We start from the raw sequence: 23,257 nt of genomic DNA, 5'->3' as shown, positions 1-23,257 counted from the left end.
GGACTCCTGGGGCCAGACAGCCAGGCAACCAATCACCAGCCAACCAGGCAACCACCAGCCTGCCAGACACGGAGTAGGACATATAGAATGAAAGAAAGGTAAAGAGCTCTGAAGCAGAATGTAGATGAAGAGAAACAGGTTAAATTAAGTTATAAGAACTAGTGGGACAAGCGTAAGGCCAAGCATTCATAACTAAAATAAGTCTCTGTGTCATGACTTGAGAGCTGGTTGGTGGCCCAAAAGAAAGCCTGCTACAGTAGTCATATGTTCACCTTTTAAAAGAGTTGTATGAGTGACCGTGTTGCATGACCATGCAGAACGTTTAGAGGGGGAAATTAGCTCTCGGCCTGAATCTTTGTTAACCTCGAGTCTTTATGGAATGGCATTAAGTCAATTGAGTTAATACACACCAGCAGCTTGCTAGGTATACACTATTTTGTTTCACATTGTTTTATTTAATCCTCATAAGGGTTCCCTTAAACTATAATCTCCTAGTTATAGAAATGAATGAGAAAGTGGGGGAACAGGTAGCTTGACACATTGGAACCATCAAGGCTCAGGTTTCTTCTACTCTAGGCCACTTTTGTGACCTTCCCAAATGAAGACTGCCACCAATGTCTTAGAGGAGAGATGGCAGGATTAGTCAGTTTGAAAGAGACCACCCCAGGTTTACTTCTTTTATATGCCACTTTTTGGTAACTTAATACCTCCCTAGAATAATGCCCTGGCATGTGACGGTCAAGAGGTTTTTAGGGGTGAAAAATCTAACAGTGAGGCTGACTTTAGTTCGGGCTGCCTTCCATTTCTAGAGCCTGTTTTGTATTGTTTTCCTGTACAAAGCAATCTCCAGTTGGCATACACAATGGTTGAACGGATAGAGGCACAGGAAGAGTGTGTTTCTCATTATAGGAACAATACAAACAAGAACTCCTTCTGTTGGCTATTCATTTAGCACAAGTCCATTTTGTGCTGCAAAGGACACATTTTTCTCAGATTCATAGGCCCTCCTTTCTACATGGACTTTTGAGATTCTATGAACCAGCAGAGGGCGCTCTCCTCACAAGCTGTTCATTCTTTTTCACACGATGTTACCAGAACTGTTTGCAAAGCCAGTGAAGAAAACACTGAGTCAAGGCTCCTTGCTCCTGGAGTGTTTGTATAAGAGATCAAAACATTCCTGGGGGATCTGTTGTCCAATTACCAAAGGTGGAGAGGAACAGTATTTATCCAACCCACGCTGGAATGGCTCCAAGGGATCTGTTCAAGTCTACTGAGTAATTACGCAATTATGTGAAAAAATATATATATTTATCTCAGAGATCAGGAGGGATTAAAATGCCTGTCTAGAAAACTAAGGATGCTGATACAAAAAGCAAAGAATTTTTTTGGTCTGGCCTTATAAGTAAAACCAGACCTGTGCAGATTTGACAATTACTTTATCTTAATAAAATGAAAATAAGCTTTTAGAGTTGACACGGAGGCTCTGTGATAATTACTTTTGGAATATTTTCAAAACTAATTCAATTTATTGATAATTTAAAATGATGCTTATAAAAATAAAAACCTTCCTAGCTTTCTCCTTGTCATCTTTGAGCTCTTAGAACATGTATCTTAATTTTTAAAATTCACTTACATACTTAAAATCTTATGATACTCAAAAACAGGTAGCTTGGGGCTGAGAAGATGGAACAGCTGATAAAATATTTGCCACACGAGTGTAAAGATCTGAGTTTGATCCCAAAACACACATCTTTAAAAAAAAAAAAAAAAAAAAAAAAGAAAAGAAAAGAAAGTCAGGAGAGGTAGTACACAAGTGTTATCCTAGTTTGAGAAGATAGAGACCTAGATTCCTTAGCCAGACACGCTAGTTTAATAAATGAGCTTCAGGCCAATGAGAGATTCTGTCTTAAAAAGCAAGGTACACACAGACCTGCAGGAACACATACTTAGCTACATAGCACACACACACACACACACACACACACACACACACACACACACACAGGCATAAGGTAGCAATGTCTAAACTACCTAAATCTTGAAACATGAAACATTCCCTAACTTTGGAATTCTTTGCAGTCAGTGGTCATGAAAGAGAATCCTAGTTCTTATACAAAGAGATTGGACTTCTTCCAGCTTGACTTCAAATTAGATTTTCTTAAGTTTGCATTACGTCTAGGACACAAAGCTGCTATGGTATGGCTTAAATCTGAAGTGTTCCCCACAAGTTCATGTGTTTAAACACTTGATTTGCAGCTGGTGGTAAGACTTTGGAAAGCTGCAGAATATTGGGCTTGTTGAGACCTGGCTGAGGAACACACATCACTAGGGAGGCCTTGAAGGTTGTAGCCTCATCCTGTTTCTGGTCTGGTATCTCTTTCTCTGTCCGATAGAGTGACAGGACCATCAGCAGCCTGTTCCTGCCACCATGGACAGAAACGCTCCAGTTGCCAGGCCTTCCTGGTTGAGGTGCATGGTACCCTCCAAACTGTGAACCACCAAGGAGCTTTTGCCAGGCATTTGGTCACAGCAATGAGAAAAAAATAACTAATAGCAAGTAATTAAATCATATCTAAATGACCCCTTACCTTTCATCTTCTAATAAAATCCAAATGAAAATATTTATTGTTTTCACAATTTTTAGAATGAATAGCATTGATATAAAGGAATCTATAGAAACCGATGTTTCCAAAAAGGCTAAGAATCTTTGCCAAATGAATCTCTCTCTCTCTCTCATATTTTTTTCATGCTAGTATTTACAGGTGTGTTATTTAAAACCTAACAGAGTTGCCTAATAGCAGGGGGAAACGGAATGTTGAAGAAAATATCATAAACAAGATGCTACAGGCACACATAATTGTGAAAGATCAATAGAGAAATATTTTGAAAGAAATGATTTCACAGGTGCTAATTAATTTATTGTGTAGAGGGGCAATTACCTCGGGGAATAATGGTAGGATTAGAAGATGTGAGTTGACCTCATTAAACATCAGGACTCAAAGCATGAAAGAGAATCCTTGTTGGAAATTGCAGGTCCACGATTCCTTCCTTCCAATCGTTTGCCATGATTTTTATATATTGTGTCTTCAATAACATCAAAGGCATTGATAGGTGCTATTGTGATGTGGAGGAAGATAGCAAGTTCAACCTTGCTCCATAGCCCAAGCCAGTCTTGAGAGGATGGAAAGCAGGCAAGCAGAAAGGAAGGAACAAAGGAAAGAAGGGAGGGAGGGAGGGAGATACAGCAGGGAAGAGGAGATAGAATGTAAACAGACAGAAGGGGAAGATACTTCTTATCTCATTTTATTCTAGATTGAAATCCATGATTTATAGAAAACTTTAGAGATATTGGGAACTTTCTCCAAAGATTCATACCAATTCCTACAACGGTAGAATGAATCTGTGCAAATCAAATATCGATATAATAAATAGTATAAATTTAAAACTTAAATTCATCTAAAATGAAGTATGTTTTAAACTAAATTACAAAATGTTGTGGATATTGTTGTCTATTCAAAAACCCATTTTGAAGCCTATTTTAATAAAATGTAACTAGCCACTATCATCCTGTAGTAGGGTTCAATATATTAAACATACTTATTTTTCTAAGAACTACTAGAAGCTGAGAGAGAATTCAGCATTTAGTTGTCACTAAATGAGCCTACAGAGGAAAACCTCTTGAATATCTGAAGCAGGGTGCTCAGGATGCAGTGTTTCACCGGTCTAATAGGGAGCTAGAATTTAAAACTAGGTGACATACTTCCCCAAACATCATAATATAGACTAGTTAGTATTGCTATACTATGTTCTAAAATATCCCGTAAGAAAACACAGCAATGTGGTTGTACATGACAATGAACAACTATGGTACTGTAAATTGGCTAAAAATCTCACCACTCTAAAGAAAAACCATCTACTGCCTTAAGGCCAATCCTTTGGTTTTTGAAACTAGATGGACTCCTTGGTAAGGATCTTGAAGTATCAATTCTTTTCTTTAAATTTCAAAGCATTTAAGGAAAAGTTCTACATGTAGGAGGTAAAGAAAAATGCAGGGAAAATTGGTATGTAGTCCCAGAGAGTTTTTACCATGTCCATAATGTCTTTAACCTGTCTAGAATACCAATGTTTGAACACAACTGTGAACTGCTGCTATTTCTTGCCATTTCTCATCTTCACCCAGTGTCTGCTGCAAAAGATCAAGAGAAGGCTGTAAAGCTTCAGAAATATACAAAAAACTTGAGGAGGAGCTGGAGAGGTGAGCCAGAAGTTAAGAGTGTTGCTTGCTTTTCTGGAGGACCAAAATTTAGTTTCTAGCATCCATGTAAGGAAGCTAACATACACATACACACAAACAATAAAATCTCTTTTAATAAAAAAGAATTCAAAGGCGGTGGTGCATGCCTTTAATCCCAGCACTTGGGAGGCAGAGCCAGGCGGATCTCTGTGAGTTCGAGGCCAGCCTGGGCTACCAAGTGAGTTCCAGGAAAGGCGCAAAGCTACACAGAGAAACCCTGTCTCAAAAAACCAAAAAAAAAAAAAAAAAAAAAAAAAAAAAAAAAAAAAAAAGAATTCAAGGATGTTAGAGCTATCTTTTAATAGGATATGGGGCCACATATTCAGTTAAAAAAATCTGCAAAAAAAAAAAAAAAAAAAACACCTCAAAAGGTGAAACTTTAACTCTTTCAGTATTTAATTTATTGCTTTAAAAAGTACAGTAAACAGTGGATGCTTTCAGTAAGTCTGGGCCAAACTTTTGGATCACAATTATTCTACTCAATGACAGCATTCAGAGTGTTTCCTCAGGACACCAGTTCTTACAGATGCCTGTTTACTTTCTGTGTCTTTGCCCCTAAACTACCAACATCTGGGAGAACCAACAATCATCCAAGAACTGAATATGAGGGCTGAGAAACAGCTTCACATCCAGAAAGAAAAAGACAATAGCCGTTTGACACTCTCAAAGACCTCTGTACATTCTAGCTCTGCTAAATGTAAAGTTGAATCATCTTTGGGGTGTTATCTTGATGGAATATTGTTGAAAGTCAATGAAATCATTTAGACTTGACTTTTGCAATAAGGTAGAACAATGCCACTCCAAAGTGGTGTGCATTACACAATTCAGGGAAAAGAGTAAAACGAGAGGATGGGCTTATTTGCCAAGGGCAAAACAAGTGCAGTGCAGCCTCCACTGCTAATTAGAGCAGAAGAGACTCAGTGTAGAATACAGATTGTTGTAAATTTCGATGCTTATTGTACATGTTTTGTGTTACAGCCCTGCTGTTTTCCTGCAACTGTGACCTTTGAATATCTTACCTCTTAGTGAAAGAGTTGCAATTGTAACTTTGCTTGAAATGTTACTGACAGTGTCTACCACTGGTCATTCACCCAGACCAGAACTATGCAGAATTCAAGTGTAAGAAATATGTGCCCTGGTTGACAGCAATACTGATATTCATTATTGCCATTTACTGTTCCCTTAAAAAAAATGGCCCAGTCAGTTTTGCCATATCTGGTATGTGGGTTTCACCAACAGGATCTGCTGGGAAAGGAATTAATGAAACTGTTCATAAAATTATCTTCCAGATCAGATTGGATTTTGAAATTCAGACAAGAATGTTAAGGTTTTAAGAGGGAACATGTTTAGACAGGTTTTATAGAGCAGTACAATTTTGCAAGGAATGTAATCCTATCCTACATTTGCCCCACAAAGAACCAATCCCTCAATTTATTATGATGGTTTTGTATCATAACACATTTCGACTTGGATTTCCATTAATGTATTTGGAAGATAACATGATGAGTAGTTCAACTCCTCAAAAGTCACAGCTATTATTTAGGAAACAAAAGCCGGGTTGGATCTATTTAGCCATCCTTCCACAGACAATAGTATTGGAAACAAGCAGATAAACTGGAGCAATTAGAGTAATTGAAGGTAGTCTTATTGAAAAAGCAATTATGTTTGGTGAATCAATTCCTATGTCCCTTTTCCCCACCTCCATATTTTCAAATCACTGGGAGACTATGAAACATAATAATTTTAAAAGTCAATTTGAGAACTGGGAAGATGGCTCAGCCTAAAAAACTATGCAAACAGGAGGCCCTAAATTCAATGTACACATAAAATGCCTGGGACAGCCTTGTGCTCCTGTAATCCCAGCACTGGGGAAGGAAAGATAGGTAAGATTCCTGAAGTTCATTAGCATGTCAGCCTAGGTAACTCAATTAACTTCAGTTTCTTTGGGAGACTCTGTCTTTAAAAAACAAAAACAAAATGAAGGTGAAAACAGAACACATACACACATACATTTACACACACATATGTTATCTGAAAGTGTATTATTTTTCTCATATGTGAAATCTACATAGAGTGTGTGTGTCTGTGTGTCTGTGTGTGTGTGTGTCTGTGTGTGTGTATCTGTGTGTGTGTCTGTGTGTGTGACATGAAGACATAGAAGGAACTATATGGATGAAGGATGGAGGTCAAGGTCTAAAGGGAGGTTGGGGGAGGAAGAACACAAGTAAATGAGGGAAGTATGACAAATGTTACATGATGTTGTGTCATTTTCTAACAAGTAGAATCTGTCTACCTACCTATGCATCATCTATCTATTGGCATGGGAGTAGAAGGGAATTTGTTTGGGGAGGAGCAGAGACAAAGGATTGTAAGGTGACAACGAGCAAGAAATATGAGCAAAGTACAACCATATACATGTCTACAATGATACAATGAAACTCATTATTTTCTATTGTCAGTAACTAAGTTTTAATAGAACATGCCATGTCTCAGAATACAGAATACAGCTCCTGAGTACAGGCCACAGAAGGCCCTCAGCAGCTCACAGTGTTCGGAACACAGGTGACCTTTCACATTCTGTCTGCCCAATTCTGTCAAATCATCTGCCTGGAATCTATCCTGCACTCCTCTTCCTCAAGAGCTTGCTCTTCCCAACTCTGACAACAGAATTCTTGTTTCTCCTGTGAAACTTCTCTTGGATGTGGTGGGCAGAGCTAGATACTCCCTCCTCAGCCTTCTATTGCTGCTATCCAAATTCATCTTAGGCAGCCAGTAATTAGCTTCCACACAGCTTACATTTCCATCTGACATTTTTTTTTCTTGTAGACAGAGATGACGTTTAGCTCATCCTGACTCCAGAGCTTAATCTGTGACCTGGCAGACAATAGGCATTTTATAAATATTTGCAGCATAAGGGAGTAATTGAGTCAATGAATAAAACACACACAAGAAATTGATAGTTTTTTCAGTATGGACAAAATTAAGTCATTATTATAATTTCTAAATCAGGAAGATTACTTACCCACTGATTCAGCATTTATTCTGAGTTATTGCAATACAAATGGAAGATGAAAAAGAATATACCTGACCTTGTTTCTATCCTGAAGAGACTCAGTCTAGCTCATGGGAATTACAGATCCCTCATAGAGGCATGCTTAGAATTCATCGTTGATATAACTAAAATACTTAGAATGGAATCAGGAGAAAAGCCTTCTACAGAAATGAGGCTGGGGGACAAAGCATGAAGAACAATAGTCTTGTATATTTTCAAAGAATGAAGTGAAGCTCATCATTGCTACAGAGGGAGTGAGAGAAAGAACAGGAAAGGAAAGGGGGCTGAGGTGGATGGTGTGCCAGATGGAGAGGCTAGTCAGGTAAGAGGGCACAAGATCTACTCAATGTCCTTACTCTGGAAGAATGTGAAACAAGCCTAGGATTTGTGTGGCCGGTTGTGTGGGGGAAATGTGTGCTGGGGAGAGAGAAGTTTAGTGGCAAACTTAGTTTGAGCATTGTTATCACAGGGGGATCTATCCCATATGTGCATTGCAAAACTCATTTTGTGTTTTAAACTAAACACAGAGATTATTTTTTTAAGAGAAACTGAATAATTTGTAGAAACCAGAATGAAAAGATCCTATAAAATAATTCCCATTTAGAAGGCTCAGAGAACCAATGTTCAAGTCCCAGAACCCACTTGAGTACACTAATACCTGTAACTCCAGTTCCAGGGTATATAGTGCCCTCTCTGGCTTCTGTGGGCACTGCATTCATGTGATGCAGACATACTTGCAAGCAAAGCACCCCCCCATACACATACATTTTAAATAAATAATTTTAAAATCCCATTAAGTTATAAGGTTGCAGTATTTTTGGCTATTCATTGGAGCAAAGGATAAATCTTAAGATGGGGGAAAAAACAAACCCTAAGAACCCCACACTCGGCCAGGTGAAGAGCCATGCTGATAGTATGAGTTCTTGATATCAGGTGGTGAAAATGTGTCACTATCTTCGTGAAGTTCCTTACCATAACCCATTACCCTGGTGTGATTATGAGAAAATCATCAGACAGAGCCAAAATGTTTGCCCTAGAAAAATAGTCAACCAATATTTTCAAAAGTTTCAAGGTTATCAAACAAGGAAAGTCTGAGAAACTGTGAAGTCACAGACAAGAAGAACCTAGAGAGAACTGCACATAATGTGGTCTACATGTGGCCTAACCCCTGAATAGCTTTCAGGAAGAAAACCAAAATGTTGAACAACCTCAGACAAGTACAAAGAAAACATCTACATTGGTTTACAGAGTGTAATAAGAAACGCTACATGTAAAACTTAGGTAACAGAGATAACGATATATAGTATATGAAAACAGTATACACTAATTGGCCAGTTTTACTGTGATTCTACTATTGCAAAATATATAATTCATGTTTTTAGTGTGTGACTTACACTGGAAATCGCTCTGGTTGAAAAGTAATGTTAAAAAGAAAGGCAGATTTGAACCAGAACTTTCCAAAAGGATTCAAATGCATAATGATTTCCTAGTTTGCTAAAAGGTGATGTCTATATAAGCCTATTAGTGGAAGCCACTTAGACTTGCCTGGTAACAAAAGCAGCTGGGATGGTCACAAAGATGGATACCAGATGGCCAAATTAACTTTATGTCCTCCTCTGGCCTTATTCCATCTCTTTTAACTTTTTGCTCTCCTGAATCACCCTCTTCTGTAGTTCCTTAGATTTCAGGAATGACAAGATCAACAGATATCTTCACAGCAAAGGACCAGAACTACCCCTAACAACAGTGAGCCTTGCAGGCAGACACACTATGATGAGATCACACCCCACAGGAGTACACCTCATGGAAACAAGTCTGCCCAGTAAAGTGATGGTAGCTAAAAGGCCTTTTCCCAGAACTCTCTTCAGAACTAGAAGTCTGATAACAGCCAATCAGACCTCTGGGCAGCTTGGCCACCTTTGTAAACCCCACCCTTCTTTGCTCAGTGTTCCTTTTAGTTCCCCAGGGTCTGAATTTGTCTCACTGACCTCCTTTACCTTTTCTTCAGGATATGCTACATCCATTAAATCTCTCCTCTCTGTCCTTAGTCACTGCTCATCTGTTTTACTGACATATCAGGATGAGTGCCAAAGACTAATAATTTGGAACACCAGAGCCAGAACTTTGTCTTTAGACTCCAGTGACTCCTCCAGTCATTTAGGATTGAACTGTTTCTGATACTGTGTAATCTTACATGCTTTGCAAGTTTTCATGAGCAGATGGACAAAGATGGGTTTCAATGTTCCATGACCACTTCCACTTTACTTTCCAGACATGTATAAATATCACTGAGAATCTGAGATTCAATAGTAGCCTTACTTCCTGCTCACTGGGTCACACATGATCTTTCCAAATCCCCTGGTAAGTTTGTTTAAATCTCTATTGAAGGACTTGCCATGCTTTGGTTAGTCCAATTGTGGCTTGCTTCTGCTCACAGCCTTCTGCAAGGTTGGGATTGAGCTTTCTCACCTCTCCATCCATATCACTTGAATTCAGAGCTAGAATGTGATGAAAGCAGTGGGTACTAGGAGTCACCCAATTAAACACAACCATTTGTGAATTTGAGAAAGCTCTAGAATACTGGTCTTGATTTGGCTACTCAAACCAAATATAGAAACTCATCTTTCCCCCACCTTTAAGACAGATTGTGGTGATATTATGTTCCCCAAAATTTTGTGCACCCTAATAAACTTATCTGGGGTCAGAAAACAGAACAGCCACTAGATATAGAGGCCAGAAAATGGTGGCACACACGCCTTTAATACTAGCATTCCAGAGACAGAGATCAGCCTGGATCCTGTGAGTTTAAAGCCACACTGGAAACAGCCAGGCATGGCGACATGAGCCTTTAATCCTAGGAAGTGATGGCAGGAAGCAGAAAGGTATATAAGGCATGAAAACCAGGAACTAGGGCTGGTTAAGCTTTTAGGCTTTCAGCAGCTGTTCAGCTGAGATCCATTTGGATGAGGACTCAAAGGATTCCAGTCTAAGGAAACAGGATCAGCTGAGGAGTTGGAAAGGTGAGGAAGCTGTGGCTTGTTCTGTCTCTCTGATCTTCCAGCATCCACTCTAATACCTGGCCCTGGGTTTGCTTTTATTGATAAGACCTTTTAAGATTCGTGCTACACAGGAAGTCATTTTAAAAGTTGAATGTTGTTTATTTGAAAGGGATGTAAATACAAGAAGGCTGATTTTTTGGTTGTGAACCTAGCCTTTAACGGCTGAGCCATCTCTCCAGCCCAAGAAGGCTTATTTTAAAATAGGTAAATACGTAGAGACAAATAAGTGGGAATATATTGATAAACGCCGTTCTCACTTTAAATGTTTAAGTGGCATCATGAAGTTGATTAAATTGCTGATCCCAAGTTTCAGTTTTGAGGTTTAATTCATCTCTCAATTCGTTCATCCTCTTAAGCTGGTAGTCTATGTTAATGCTACTAACAAGAAGTCCATGTTTGTGGTCCCTTACTTTGCTCCACTTTCTCTCAATGTTGATCTTAGAAAGAAAAAAAAAAAGGCATCAACTTGACTTCTGAGAATGATACATTCTTAGTTCCCCAACCTGAATCCACTCTCCATTTTCAAAGATATGCGGGAAGATAAACTTAAAACTCAGAGGAAGTAATTAAAGAGTTGTAAAGGAAGTGGGTCTAGAAATAGAAGCATATTTTTTTAAAGGAGCAAGATTTGTGTTTATTTAGAATGTGCCTTGTTACCTAGAAATCTTGCATTGAACAAGGGAGCCCCCACCCTGCATAGTAAATAAACTAAGCCAACACACACACACACACACACACACACCCTGCAACAAAACAAAACAAAACAAAAAACCTCCAAGATTTAAAACAGCAGATGTGATGAGCACCTGCAGAGGAGTTGCAAAAAGTCAGAAATGCTCTAAAGCAGTGGTTCTCAACCTGAGGGTCGCAACCCCTCTGGAGTCACATATCAGATATTTACATTATGGTTCATAACAGAAGCAAAATTACAGTTATGAAGTAGCAATGAAATAATTTTATGGTTGGAGGTCACCACAGCATGAGGAACTGTATTAAAGGGACTCAGTGTTAGGAAGACTGAGAACCATTGTTCTCAAGAGACAGATGGGGTAGAGATGGCCTGGTAAGCAGCTCAAATGCCCTGCCCTCTGTCCTTGTCTTCAGTTTCTGTACCGTACTTAGAAAAGGCAGATGGGTACTCACTGATTCTTTCTGAGAACTTCCTGAGTCACAACCACAATACACACAATACAATCATTGCTAATTTACCTCTGCTGCCTTTAAGTTGTGTGAATATAGTGTACTTAGTCCCCTGACAAGACATTTATTGCACACTTTGTGTCTGCATCCAAATTCACCATAGTCAACACTTCCCTCTTATGCTTTCTGGAAACTTACATATCACTATGTATGGTTGCCCTGTTGGTTCACTTGGGAAAGGGGGGCATGGCATCTATGAGGAGCTGCTGGGTGAAATGAAGCTACAACCAGATTGTGTTGAAAGGGGACCAGAATATCAAAGAAAACTTTCTAGGTTTGGCTATAGCTGAACTGAAAAACCCATAGTCTCTCTTGCAAGATGTGGTAAGCCCATGCTGTGAAGGACCAGGCACCCTTAGAGCCGACTTCATTCCCATTGGGCAAGGTCAGATTTGCAGCAAGATTTTTTCCAGCCACAGTGATGCTTTCCTCAATATCCTCATTGCTGAAATCTGAAGACCTTAATGGAAATGGACATGGCTGCACCTCATTCTCCATCAAGGGTCCAAATCACTACTTCAAATGGACCTGCATTTGATATGCCTGTTTTAAGTATTATCAGCTTACATTTTGCTTCAGTTTCCCTAGTAATTCATGCCAGATCATCTCCATTTCATCAATGTGAGACGACAAAAAGATTGACCCTGGTTTCCTAAAGGTTGCCCAGCTCACAAATGGGGATACTAAGCTATGAATCCTGATGAGTTGTCACTCAAAACCCATGTGCTTTCATGTTGGTTCCCCTGAAATCAGTATGACAAGCAACTTCACCTGATGATAAGATAAGATGGATCATCCTTCAGTAATATTCCATACCCCTTGCCACAGTCTTTGGCCCGACTCCTTAAAACTATTTTAACCTTCGTACTAGGTCATTCGATTTCTACACTGAGTTGTTTCTTATTTTCATTTATTGCTCTATTTATGAGAAGAGGCTAAATTAAGTTTAAAAATTTATGATTGCAGCCATCTTTGGAGAGGTTAAAAATAAACGCTTGGGGTTAAAATGCCTTATACATCCGAAGATCTACCTGGTACAACAGCTCAGAAGAATTAGCACAGGACACTAAAGTACCTAAAATGTTCTTTTACAAGAAATTAGAAAGAATAAAATAAGATGTTTTCCTGAAGTAAATGAAACCTATGACTTACTGTACACTAAGAGTAGAAATATAATACTAATGGGCTCTGCCACACTAAGTGGATTTTCTATCTGCTCCTTTGTTTAATGTTCAGGCTTTCATTTAAATCAATAGCACTTACTTTGCAGTAAAATACATTTGAATTCTAGTAGAAGACACACACACACACACACACACACACACACACACACACACACACACACGGGAGGAAATGAGTCAGCCTTTTCTGTGCCAGGATTCAAATTCACTTTACTTTTCTGAAAATAAAATTCAAGCAATCCAACAATTTAATTGGCTGTTCTGTAAATTACAGGCTGACAACCACATAAATAAACACAAGGAAAGGGTACAGGAATGTCCAGTCATCAGCTGTCATTTTTATGACAATCTTCAGAGCTTCCTACTTATCTGATCATAAAGCACTAGATTATATGTGAGGGAAAAGTAAGTGTTTTTGATGAAAATGTCAACTTTTGTCATTTTTAAGTACAATATACAATGTAAACTTATGATTGATCTGTATAGTTATAAAAAGTGTGGTTATCACAGGATATCTAAAATACCTCAACCCATCAAAGAAGAGTACCTCTGAGGACCTCTGACTTGAAGGGATAGCATTCCATTATGTCTGGTAGATAATTGTTAAATTGTGGCAGTCAAAGTGAGTGTCAACCAGAGGGAGACACATGTGCTCCAGGGAGCTCTCTTTTTCTGTCTGTTCTGTTTGGTAGATTTGTAATGGACTTGGATTAAGAAAATGAAAGATAAACTTATATTCTCTGCAGATGGCACACCACTGAGATAATTGAAATCATAATGGAAGATACAATCGGGAGACAAACTATGATATGTCAATCCAACAGCGCAGCTCTGAAAGCAGAAAATCCTATTGAAATGACAGTGTTGACTTTCGTTTGTCTGGAGCAAAACAAAAAAGGTTTATAATTTTACAGTGAGAAATGATGGGTGAATATGTAAATCAGTACAAAACGAGGTTCAGAAATTTTAGATTTGTTGTCAGTTTACTGTTTGTCAACAATGCATATGGATACTAGCAAAAATTAATTAGATATCAATTGCACTAAGAGAAATTAGTTTTGAGGGATGCAGGAAATTTCAGGCATAGTCACCTCTTTGTTTTGTTGTTGGTTTGATTTGGTTTGTTTGTTTGTTTGTTTGTTTGACAACTGTTTATTGCCCCTGTTGGTGTTTTGCACTCCCAGCAAACCATTTTCCTCTTACTTATTGCGATGTTCCACTGCAATCTGAAGAACTTAACATTTTGGGGCAACTGCATTAATGTGTATACTATCTCAATAACACACCCTTTGTTCAGCCATCCTTCTTATGATTAAATCTCCTCACTGTGCTCACAATAGAGCATATGTTACCATTGGTTAAATTGGTCTTCAGACACACATTTCCAGCTCTTAGGAACAGATAGATGGAGGAAAGCATTTAGATTTGGCCTTTTCTTCTATCATAAGCTGAAAACTCACAGAAATATTCACTAAGTGATTTGTATCAATACTCAGATGGCTTCTTGAAAGGATGGCTATACTTCCTTGAGGCTTTAACTCATTACTGTAGACTGTGGTTGTTGAAGAACAATCTCTGGGTTCCACAGTGTAAAGTTATATTAAAAATGCTTCGGTAGAACTAGCTTTCCTAAATGCTAGAATCCCACATTCTTAAGATATTTGAGAGCTAAAAATAATGAGCACCATGGCCCCTTAGGCCTTTGAGTTTAAGATTTTCCTTTCAAAATAATGTAGTTATTCTCTGAGGACATGAGGACTACTTTATTTAACTTAAGCTATCCCAAAATAAAACAGAGGAAAGAATTGGGCAATAGCACGTATATCTTTCATTGTTGTCCATTCATGCCAAAACCGCTATGTCTTGAAGAATACAAATAACTTACAATGAAGAAATATCTTTAAAATGCTACACTAATCTTTAGACAAAGATGCCTAGGAATTTCAATAATTACTTTGAGATAAACTACAATGCAGATGAATGCATTATTTACTCATCCTTGTATAAACAGACACAGCCTTTTATAACCTCAGGACGGAAGTTTACTGAAAGTAGCTATGGGTCCATTTATATCCCACCTCCCCGAAAAGAGAATGAAAAGTGGAAACTCTCACTCCTGGGTTAGTCTTCTAAGCTTCCCAGCTGGCTTCTTGGGCACTGAATCAGAGCTGTAGGGCTGTGTGATGAACCCTGAGCCAATAGCCAGGGAGCCAAGCTGGAAGGCAAGATACTGGCCTCAACAGACACTGCCTATGTCAGGAACATTTTTGTGTGAAAAAGAAAAGAAGCCTTTCTTGGAACTAGTATTGGTCAAAATACTGGTACTTTTAGATGTTACGTGGCAGTTCCATTTTGAAGAGAAATTCTGGGAAAATGCCAGCATCTGAGCTAGCATTCTCTGCTGTGATTTGGGCAGCCGTTAGGCGTATAGCAAATTGGTGCTAGATTGGATTGAGCAGAGCTGCTCCTGACAGGAGGCAATGAGGAAACCCTTGACATTCCATTTCCACCGAGTTAAAGCTTTTCTGCTTTAAGTTAAGGGGGGGAAAAAGCCAAACAACTCCTGATAATCATGTGCCAATCAACAGGAATAATTAAAGATTATGGAAAAATTCTTTCAAAAAAAGATATAAGGAAAGGTAAAAGAAAAAAAAAAGTCATTATTTTGAAAATTGATTTTTCCATTCTAAGATTCTGGGACCCTGCAGTCATTGATTCTTCAACTGCCTGAAGTTCACCCACGACAAAACAATGCTTCCAAGGTGTAAGCATCTTCCTGATCACCACACTGTTGAGACTGGCAGAGCTGAGACAAGCCTATGATCTACGGAACAGCCTTAGGGACCAATAGCCTGCCAGTCAGGATATCCATCCCTCATGACACCCAGAAACGGTACCTGACAGTACCTTTCATGGCAGGCGGTGTGTACACACTCTGCTTCCTTTGTTTATGGGATGCATTCTTCGACTGTGGAAAAGGAAAGAAAAGCATTAGACGTACATAAAAGTATATTGCTGCCAGACATGTGAAGTAGCTAAAACTGCACTATGTCTCAAAGGTTTTCTGATGCCTCCCTGTCAAGAAGCAGAGCTTTAACGAATTATAGACATGTCCAATGATACCACAGACCTCTGAGCTATATAAAGCCAAAGGCCTGTTTTATCATAAAATTCTCCATGGTTTTTGTTTTCATTATTAACATTAGTTTAACAGTATTGTATATGATTTTATTTTACATTTGCTTTTTTTATTGTTTGATTGTTTGTCTTTTGTGTGTATATATGTGTGGATATGCATATACCATGATGCACGTGTCTAGGTCAGAGGACAATTTGTAGTATTGCTTCTCTTCTTTGACACTATAGGTCTAGGAGATCAAACTTGGGGTGTCAGACTTGGTGGCAAATGCTAGTGTCTTAACCTATTAAGCCATCTTGCCTGCCCCAGATTAGTTAATTTTAAAGAAATAAATGGATATTAATCCAATTACAAGAAAAACATAGGTTCTGAGACAAAGTATACTTCAAAAATATGCCCATGATACATAATATAGATATAGACACACACAACATGTATTTTTTTCTGCCTCTGTAGTTAATGAGGGTTCCAAAGGGAAAATTAGAGTCCTTCCTTCATAAAAGAAATCCCAAACCCTCTTGAACTGTCACATTTAATCTAAGCCCTGCTTTTACTCAGAATGAAAATGTTAAGGTAATATTCTTCTGTTTGTCTAAAAGGTAAGCCCTTTCTTATCCAAACTGCTATGTAGCACTGTTAACTAAATACCCAGATCAGGATAAGGTTATTACAAGGTTTCACATTTTAAAATGATAAAAATAATAACATATTTCATAGTCAAAACCATCATTCTATAATCATATAAAATCATCTATATTATAGATTTTAATTGTTCTCATTATTTAATATAGTTCATTCACCAATCAGATTGTGTCCAAATGACTGTTTTTAACAATTTATATTTATTGATACAATATAACAATACAATGTATTATTTATTTATATTTTACGATAATATTTATAGAGATAATAGAAACGTACTGTTGCCTAGCATGCATGAAGCCTGTGTTTTGGTCTCCATCACTTCATAAAACATAGTTGTGAATGTCTGTAATCCTACCACTAGAGAGGGGGGAAGAGGGTCAGAAGTTCAAGGGCAACCATTACCATCCTGTGACACTGAGGCTACTCGAGACTTGGAAAGTTTTTTTTTTTAATTACATTATTTATATTTTAATGTGATAAAGGAAAGAGTTCCAATTAATGAGTTCTGGTATCTGCAGTGGTGTTTGCTGAGAAAACCTCAAGCATAAATAGTTACAAGATATGTTTGAGGGGTGGTTTTATGCTTTCCGTGCATATACGAAAGAATGCGAGGTGTAGAGTTTGAAAGATAGTAGAAACTATTTGTATATTTGTATTTGAATTGAGGCACGTTTATGCAAACTAAATTGTCCTCAAAATCATCATCCAGATGTGGTTATATACTGATGCAAAATACATCTATCAAAAAAATAAAGGTAAGGAAATGGGAACAAACACTTGCCAAACACTTAGCAAATGAACAGACTGGCCAAGAATAGTTTTTCTCCTTACACTGGGGGTCAAACACAGGGCCTCACACACAGGCACACTCTACACAGAACCATGTGCCCAGTCCAGCATGTTCTTGTAACAAAGTTCTTTGGTACTGGTCTACACTAATGTCAACTGTGTGGGTGATTGATGATTCAGGGAAACCGTTCTTGCTTCAGTCATGTCAGGCTGAGCTTGATAAGTAGCTACTACCTCTGAGATTCCTTGTGTCCTTTTCCATATACACATTCTAAGATACATAGAAAGTTAGTTTTGTTGTCTTTTAGTAGGATGACAATGAAACGTAATGCTTAGGTATATTTATATAAATGCTTAGTTTTCAAAGCATTTTTGCATTAACTTTCTCAGTGAATTATTTAAAGCTGTACAAAATATTATTTGGTATTTTGCACTTTCTAGAATTTCCTCTTTGGGTGTTGTATGCTTACTCATGTCATGGAAACTGCTTACACCCACAGTCCACCCATTCTCTCTTTGTTACTGGGCCTACGTAAGGTCTTCATATTGTATACATTCCATCAGCTCCTCAAGTCTCCGCTGCCTCCTACTTCCTATCCAAATTCTCCATTTAGATATGGAAAATGGAAGATATGTACAATGTTCACTGGCACTGAGTTTGCACCTAACATGTTATTTAGTGAACCCGTTAGCTCTGGTTACCGAGGCTCTGGAGTCTAGAGGAACTCATTCGCCCCAGACTCAGACTATGGAGCTGACTTTGGCTCTAAACAGCTGGACAGCTTTTCTGATGTGCCTGACACTGCCTCCATCCCCTTACTCTTGAATTTCAATGTAAATATAATTACTCAGAAAATTAAAACTATCAGTTGCATATCTTACAATTAAAATCAATGCTTTAATTTAGAAATTTTTGCAGAGCTTAGCATTTCATCAAGAAGCAAGGTATCTGAGGCAGAGATTTTCATCATACCATTTTACTGCCCTTTCAGGAAAAACAACATGAATACTTTCTATATCACAGTGATATTTATTTATATTAGCTGTTTATGTTATTATGTATTATCTGCACACGGTTAACATTAATGTAAATTGGCACCAAAGAATTCTGTTCCAAAGAATATGCTAGTCTGATCATGTAGCTCAGCAGAGAGTATTCCTGTGTGTTAGCACCTGGGATTCATCCTCACAATAAGGAGGAAAAAAAACCCAGAGTAATATTATCACAGTTAATTGTGTTTTAACAATTTATATAAAATATAGGAAAACTTACATCTTCTTGAGTGTTGCTCACCCTCTTCTCATCAATTTCTGGAAGAGAAGTTGATATGATTCATTAGAAATATAATGGTCTTCCTTATAATTGCATGCTAACATTTTCAAAAACATATATAGAAATATTTTGAACAATTGCCATGTGGTTATATAACAATTGTGAGGTAGAGTTGAGGACAGGGAGATGGGTGGGCTGTTCCCTTCTGAAAGGAAGGAAAAGTTTAGGGAAACACATGGGAAGGCCCTGCACTGGACAACCCAGATTGCCTGTCTTCATCATCCAGAAAGGACACCAGGGAAATGATTCAGAGCTGTGACTGATGTCATCAGTTCCCCAGTGTCAGGTATAGGCATCCTTCTGTTTTAATTGAATTTCCTGTATTTACTAATAATTTTTGCTTATTGCTGCTCAAGGGTCTTCAAATTTGTCACTGACAAGCCCTGCTTTCCCTGTCAGGGTATTCTCTGTGACTCTGCGGACCCATGTACAGAGCCAGTGGCTCCCAAATCTTTCTTATGATAGTGCTCAGCGCCTTCTCACAGGCTGTAAGAGGGTTTGGAAGAAGAGGTGCTCGTGTCTGCCGCTTCACACAAGCCTGTTTAGGGTTGAATCTTTCTTTCCTCCTCACTTTGTTTGAGATCTGTCTCTTGGTTTCTTGACCTAGTGACCCTTTCCTACTTCTTACATTAGTCCTCAAACCAAAAGACTAATCCAATGGTCAAAAACTTAAAGAGGAATTTATCTATGAATATCAGCAACTTAAGTAGCTGAATATAAACTTAATTCACCAAAAATCAGTAGCCTTCCTATATACAAATGACAAATGGAATGAGAAAGAAATCAAAGAAATAAAACCTTTTACAACAGCCTCAAATATATAAAATATCTTGGGGGGGGGTAACTCTAAGGAAGCAAGTGAAAGACTTGTATGATTAAAAACTTTAAAATATTGAAGAAAGAAACTGAAGAAAATATCAGAAGATGGAAAGATCTCCTATCCACATGGATCTGTAGGATAAATACAGTAAAAATGGCCATCCTACCAAAAACAATCTACAGATTCAATATCGGCACAGATAGAGCAGAATGTACCATGCAGTTATCCAGAGGTAGCTATTGGTAGCAAACAGGTTTCTTTCTAGGTATGAGTATGTATTTTCCATGTATACTTATGTATTCTTTGTAAAATAACAATATTGGAAAGCTTCTATGTATCAGTGTGGAAACTTTTGCTATCACATTTTTACTAAATACCACAAGTGATCCACTGGAGCGATGCCAGCACAGTGATCAGTTGTAATCCTAAATGACCACAGCAACCAACACTTGGTTTATGCTTCAGGGCCTTTTAATATTTAAACTTGTATCTAACCTAATATTTTAAGATCTGAATGAGCTCTAAAGGTTTGTTTTGCACATTTGGTACTCTCTCATAAGACATCCTAAAAACTTATCTTTCTAAATGAGGACTATATTCACTATATAATTCAATGAGAAAAAACTTTATGTTTTTGTTGTGCTATATTGACAAAAATTCACTTTGCTACAGAAGCAGATGGAGAAAACTCAGTCCTCTATCTCCATCCTGAAAATGAAGAATGAACATTCAGTAAGCTTCAAATCAAAGTGACCCAGACAGAGGTAAAGACAGTTTTCCTGAAATTCACCGATGGTTCATTTTCCTTACTGGATTGTTATTGAATTGGGAAGAACAACCTTTTGTGGGCTCCTAAAACCTTATATAAACACACAGCACATGCTTACAGGGCACATTTACAAGGAGAATAAATGCAAACACAATGCTCTTAATCATTTGTACCATAGACGTTGTCACCAATGAAGGATACCCATAAAAGCACATTCAAGTCTCACCAGCTTTCTACAACACCAAAACGGCACTTATAGTGACCACATGTTCTCTTCCAGGCTACAAATTGTGGTCCTCATGGCCAACTTCAGCAGTTTTCAGGAATACTGGGTCCCCAATAAAATATGAGAAGAGATCCTTGTATTCAAATATTGTCAAACTTTCTCAGTAACAGGAAAAATAATGATATTTGAGTACAATTGAACAAAATCAATTTGTTAGTTGGTGAGAAGTTTTCTAGCTGATTATTAATAATTAAAATCTATAATATTTGCTGATTAGAGCTGTTAAGAGCATGTGATGCTCTGTTATGAGGATCAGAGTTCATTTCCTAGCATCCATGTTGGGTGACTCACAAATTCCTGTAACTCTAGCTCCAGGAGATCCAATATCCTGTTCTGGCTGGTGCAGTCATGCACTCACAGAGACAGGGACATGGACATACATGCATACACACACACACACACACACACACACACACACACACACACACACACACTAAATAAAATAAAAGCAATTCTTTAAATTTATATATATATTGAAGCTATACATTTTCAGTTAAGATTTACAGTTTTTTTTTTTAAATTTTCTCCTCTCTTAGTAGTCATTCAGTCTGAAAAGAAATTCCTTGCTTTGGGGCTGGAGACACAGAGGAGTTTGGGCATGAGAGCCTAGCATTCATGGAGGCCTGGCTTCCAATACTCCAGTAGCACGTAACAGGGTCAACAGATAGCTCACACCCATCATCCCAGTATTTAGGAGGTGGAGGCAGGAGGACCAGAACTTCAAGGTCATCCTCAGATGCCATAGATCATTCTCCATGCAGAATACCCATAGAACAATAACAATAGTCTCTGTTTAATTCTTCCACTGCTCTTAGTACAGCAGCATAAGGAATACATAATAGTATCTTGTCAAACAGAGATGCCTAATGCTCATGTTTATTGAAAGGAGACCATCTCCTTATTCCAAAATGCAGCAGGAGGGCAACTCTTCATTGATGGTAAAGGCTAAAATGTTATTTTAATAGACAAATGCTTGAGTTGAAAACATATTAAAGCAAAAGCCATAACTTCTTTTTTCACAAATGGTTTTACTCAGTCCAAGCAAATGCAACAGATACTCAATGCCCATAAACATCCCCATGCTAAGTGATTCAAAATGGAATCAGGAAAATTAAGAATGTTTGACTTTTCTCTGTGAATTTCTGCAAACTGGGAATAAATCAATATCAAGGTGTGTGTGTCTCTGTGTATGTACATGCATGTATATAAATATATATAAGAAATTCATATAATTCTCATGTGTGTATATGAAATTTTTAAGATGGTAAATGTGAAATATTAGTTTAAGATGTGTTGCATTTGTTTATGCTGTGGAATATTTGTTTAATGATACAAAGATGTATTGCATTCTTTTATGTTGCATTTGTTTAACTCTGTAATGCTGTGTTACTTTGCCTGCCTATAATACCTGATTGATCTAATAAAGAGCTGAACTGCAAATGGCTAGGCAGGAGAGAGGAATAGGCAGGGTTGGCATGCAGAGAGAATGAATAGGAGGAGAAATGTAGGGAAGAGAGTGAGGAACAAGAGAAGGAGAGAAGGACAGCAGGGGTCAGCCACCTAGCCACACAGCCAGTCATGGAGTAAGAAGGAAAGAAAGATATATAGAGAATAAAGAAAGGTAAAAAGCCCAGAGGCAAAATGTAGTTAAAGAGAAAGGGGATAATTTAAGTTAGAAAAGTTGGCTAGAAACAAGCCAAGCTAAGGCTGTGCATTCATAAGTAAGAATAAGTCTCTGTGTATTTATTTGTGAGCTAGGTGGCTGGCCCCCAAAGAGTAAAAAAAAAAAAAAAAAAAAAACAACTACAGTAAAGTCATATTTAATATATTCTCTCACAGAATTAGCCTCATGCACCAACTAAAATGAAAGAAATGAATGATTTATTCAGGGTTTCTCTTGCAGAACAGCGCTAGCTTATAAATAGAATGCTCTGGTGGAGAGAGATTCAATTTCTCATCCTAAACTCAAAAGATGCAAAATTCTGATGTGTTTAGATAAACAGAGTCACTTGAGCCTTTGCTTTAAGCAGCTTTTTTGGAAATGCAATGGGAAAAGTCAGTTCAGACAAAATTGGAGAACTTCAAGTAAAAGCAGTATTGCAAATTGATACTCTGTAGACTTGCCTGCTCACAGGGAAGAGCAGTGACAGTTAAACATAGAAAGAACTGACTGAAATGATAAAGCCATGCTCAGAAAGGAGTCAAAGAGCGCTAGGGACCAGAAACGTTAAAAACAAAGAACAAACACAATGGAATAAGCAGGTGAGAAACTGGGTCCAGAAGGCTTTGGAATCCAAAAGCAGGCAGAAGCAACTGGAATTTTCAGTCCATCTGTAAAAGGATTGACTTCCTGTGAGAAAGACACAAAAGCCTGACTTGCTGCCTGGAATCAGAAGTGCACAATTATTACTTAAGTTGGAGAAAGACTCTTACATATACACCCAAGTCAAGACAGACAGCCAAGCACAAGCTACCATGGCTGACTACTGAGGAAGTGAAACAGAAACAGCAATCCTAATAGGCTGCCTTAATTGCCTTTCTTCAAGATGCAAAATGACTGCTTGAAACTGAGACATGTCACCCTGCTAAACTGGCACCATGTTGCTTATTACTTATACTGATGTGACATTAACAATCAGGTGGCAGGAGAGGAGAAGATAGCATGACTAATCATAACCAAGATAGGCAGG

The 23,257-nt window shown here is 38.0% G+C and overlaps 1 protein-coding gene across 1 annotated transcript in view; it reads right to left on the bottom strand.

Annotated features, from left to right (window-relative positions):
- Ppp1r1c (protein phosphatase 1 regulatory inhibitor subunit 1C) overlaps nt 1-23,257 on the bottom strand; it is a 105,318-nt gene that overhangs the window by 37,606 nt on the left and 44,455 nt on the right. Inside the window, exons 3-4 of the mRNA XM_028884595.2 lie at nt 18,633-18,670; nt 15,694-15,754 (exon numbers count right to left, since the gene is read on the bottom strand). Coding sequence (XP_028740428.1) covers nt 15,694-15,754; nt 18,633-18,670 — 99 coding nt within the window. The remainder of the gene's footprint in view (nt 1-15,693; nt 15,755-18,632; nt 18,671-23,257) is intronic.

Source organism: Peromyscus leucopus, chromosome 4 (assembly GCF_004664715.2).
Source record: "Peromyscus leucopus breed LL Stock chromosome 4, UCI_PerLeu_2.1, whole genome shotgun sequence".
Taxonomy (NCBI): domain Eukaryota; kingdom Metazoa; phylum Chordata; class Mammalia; order Rodentia; family Cricetidae; genus Peromyscus; species Peromyscus leucopus.
This window is presented reverse-complemented; position numbering and strand designations above follow the sequence as displayed.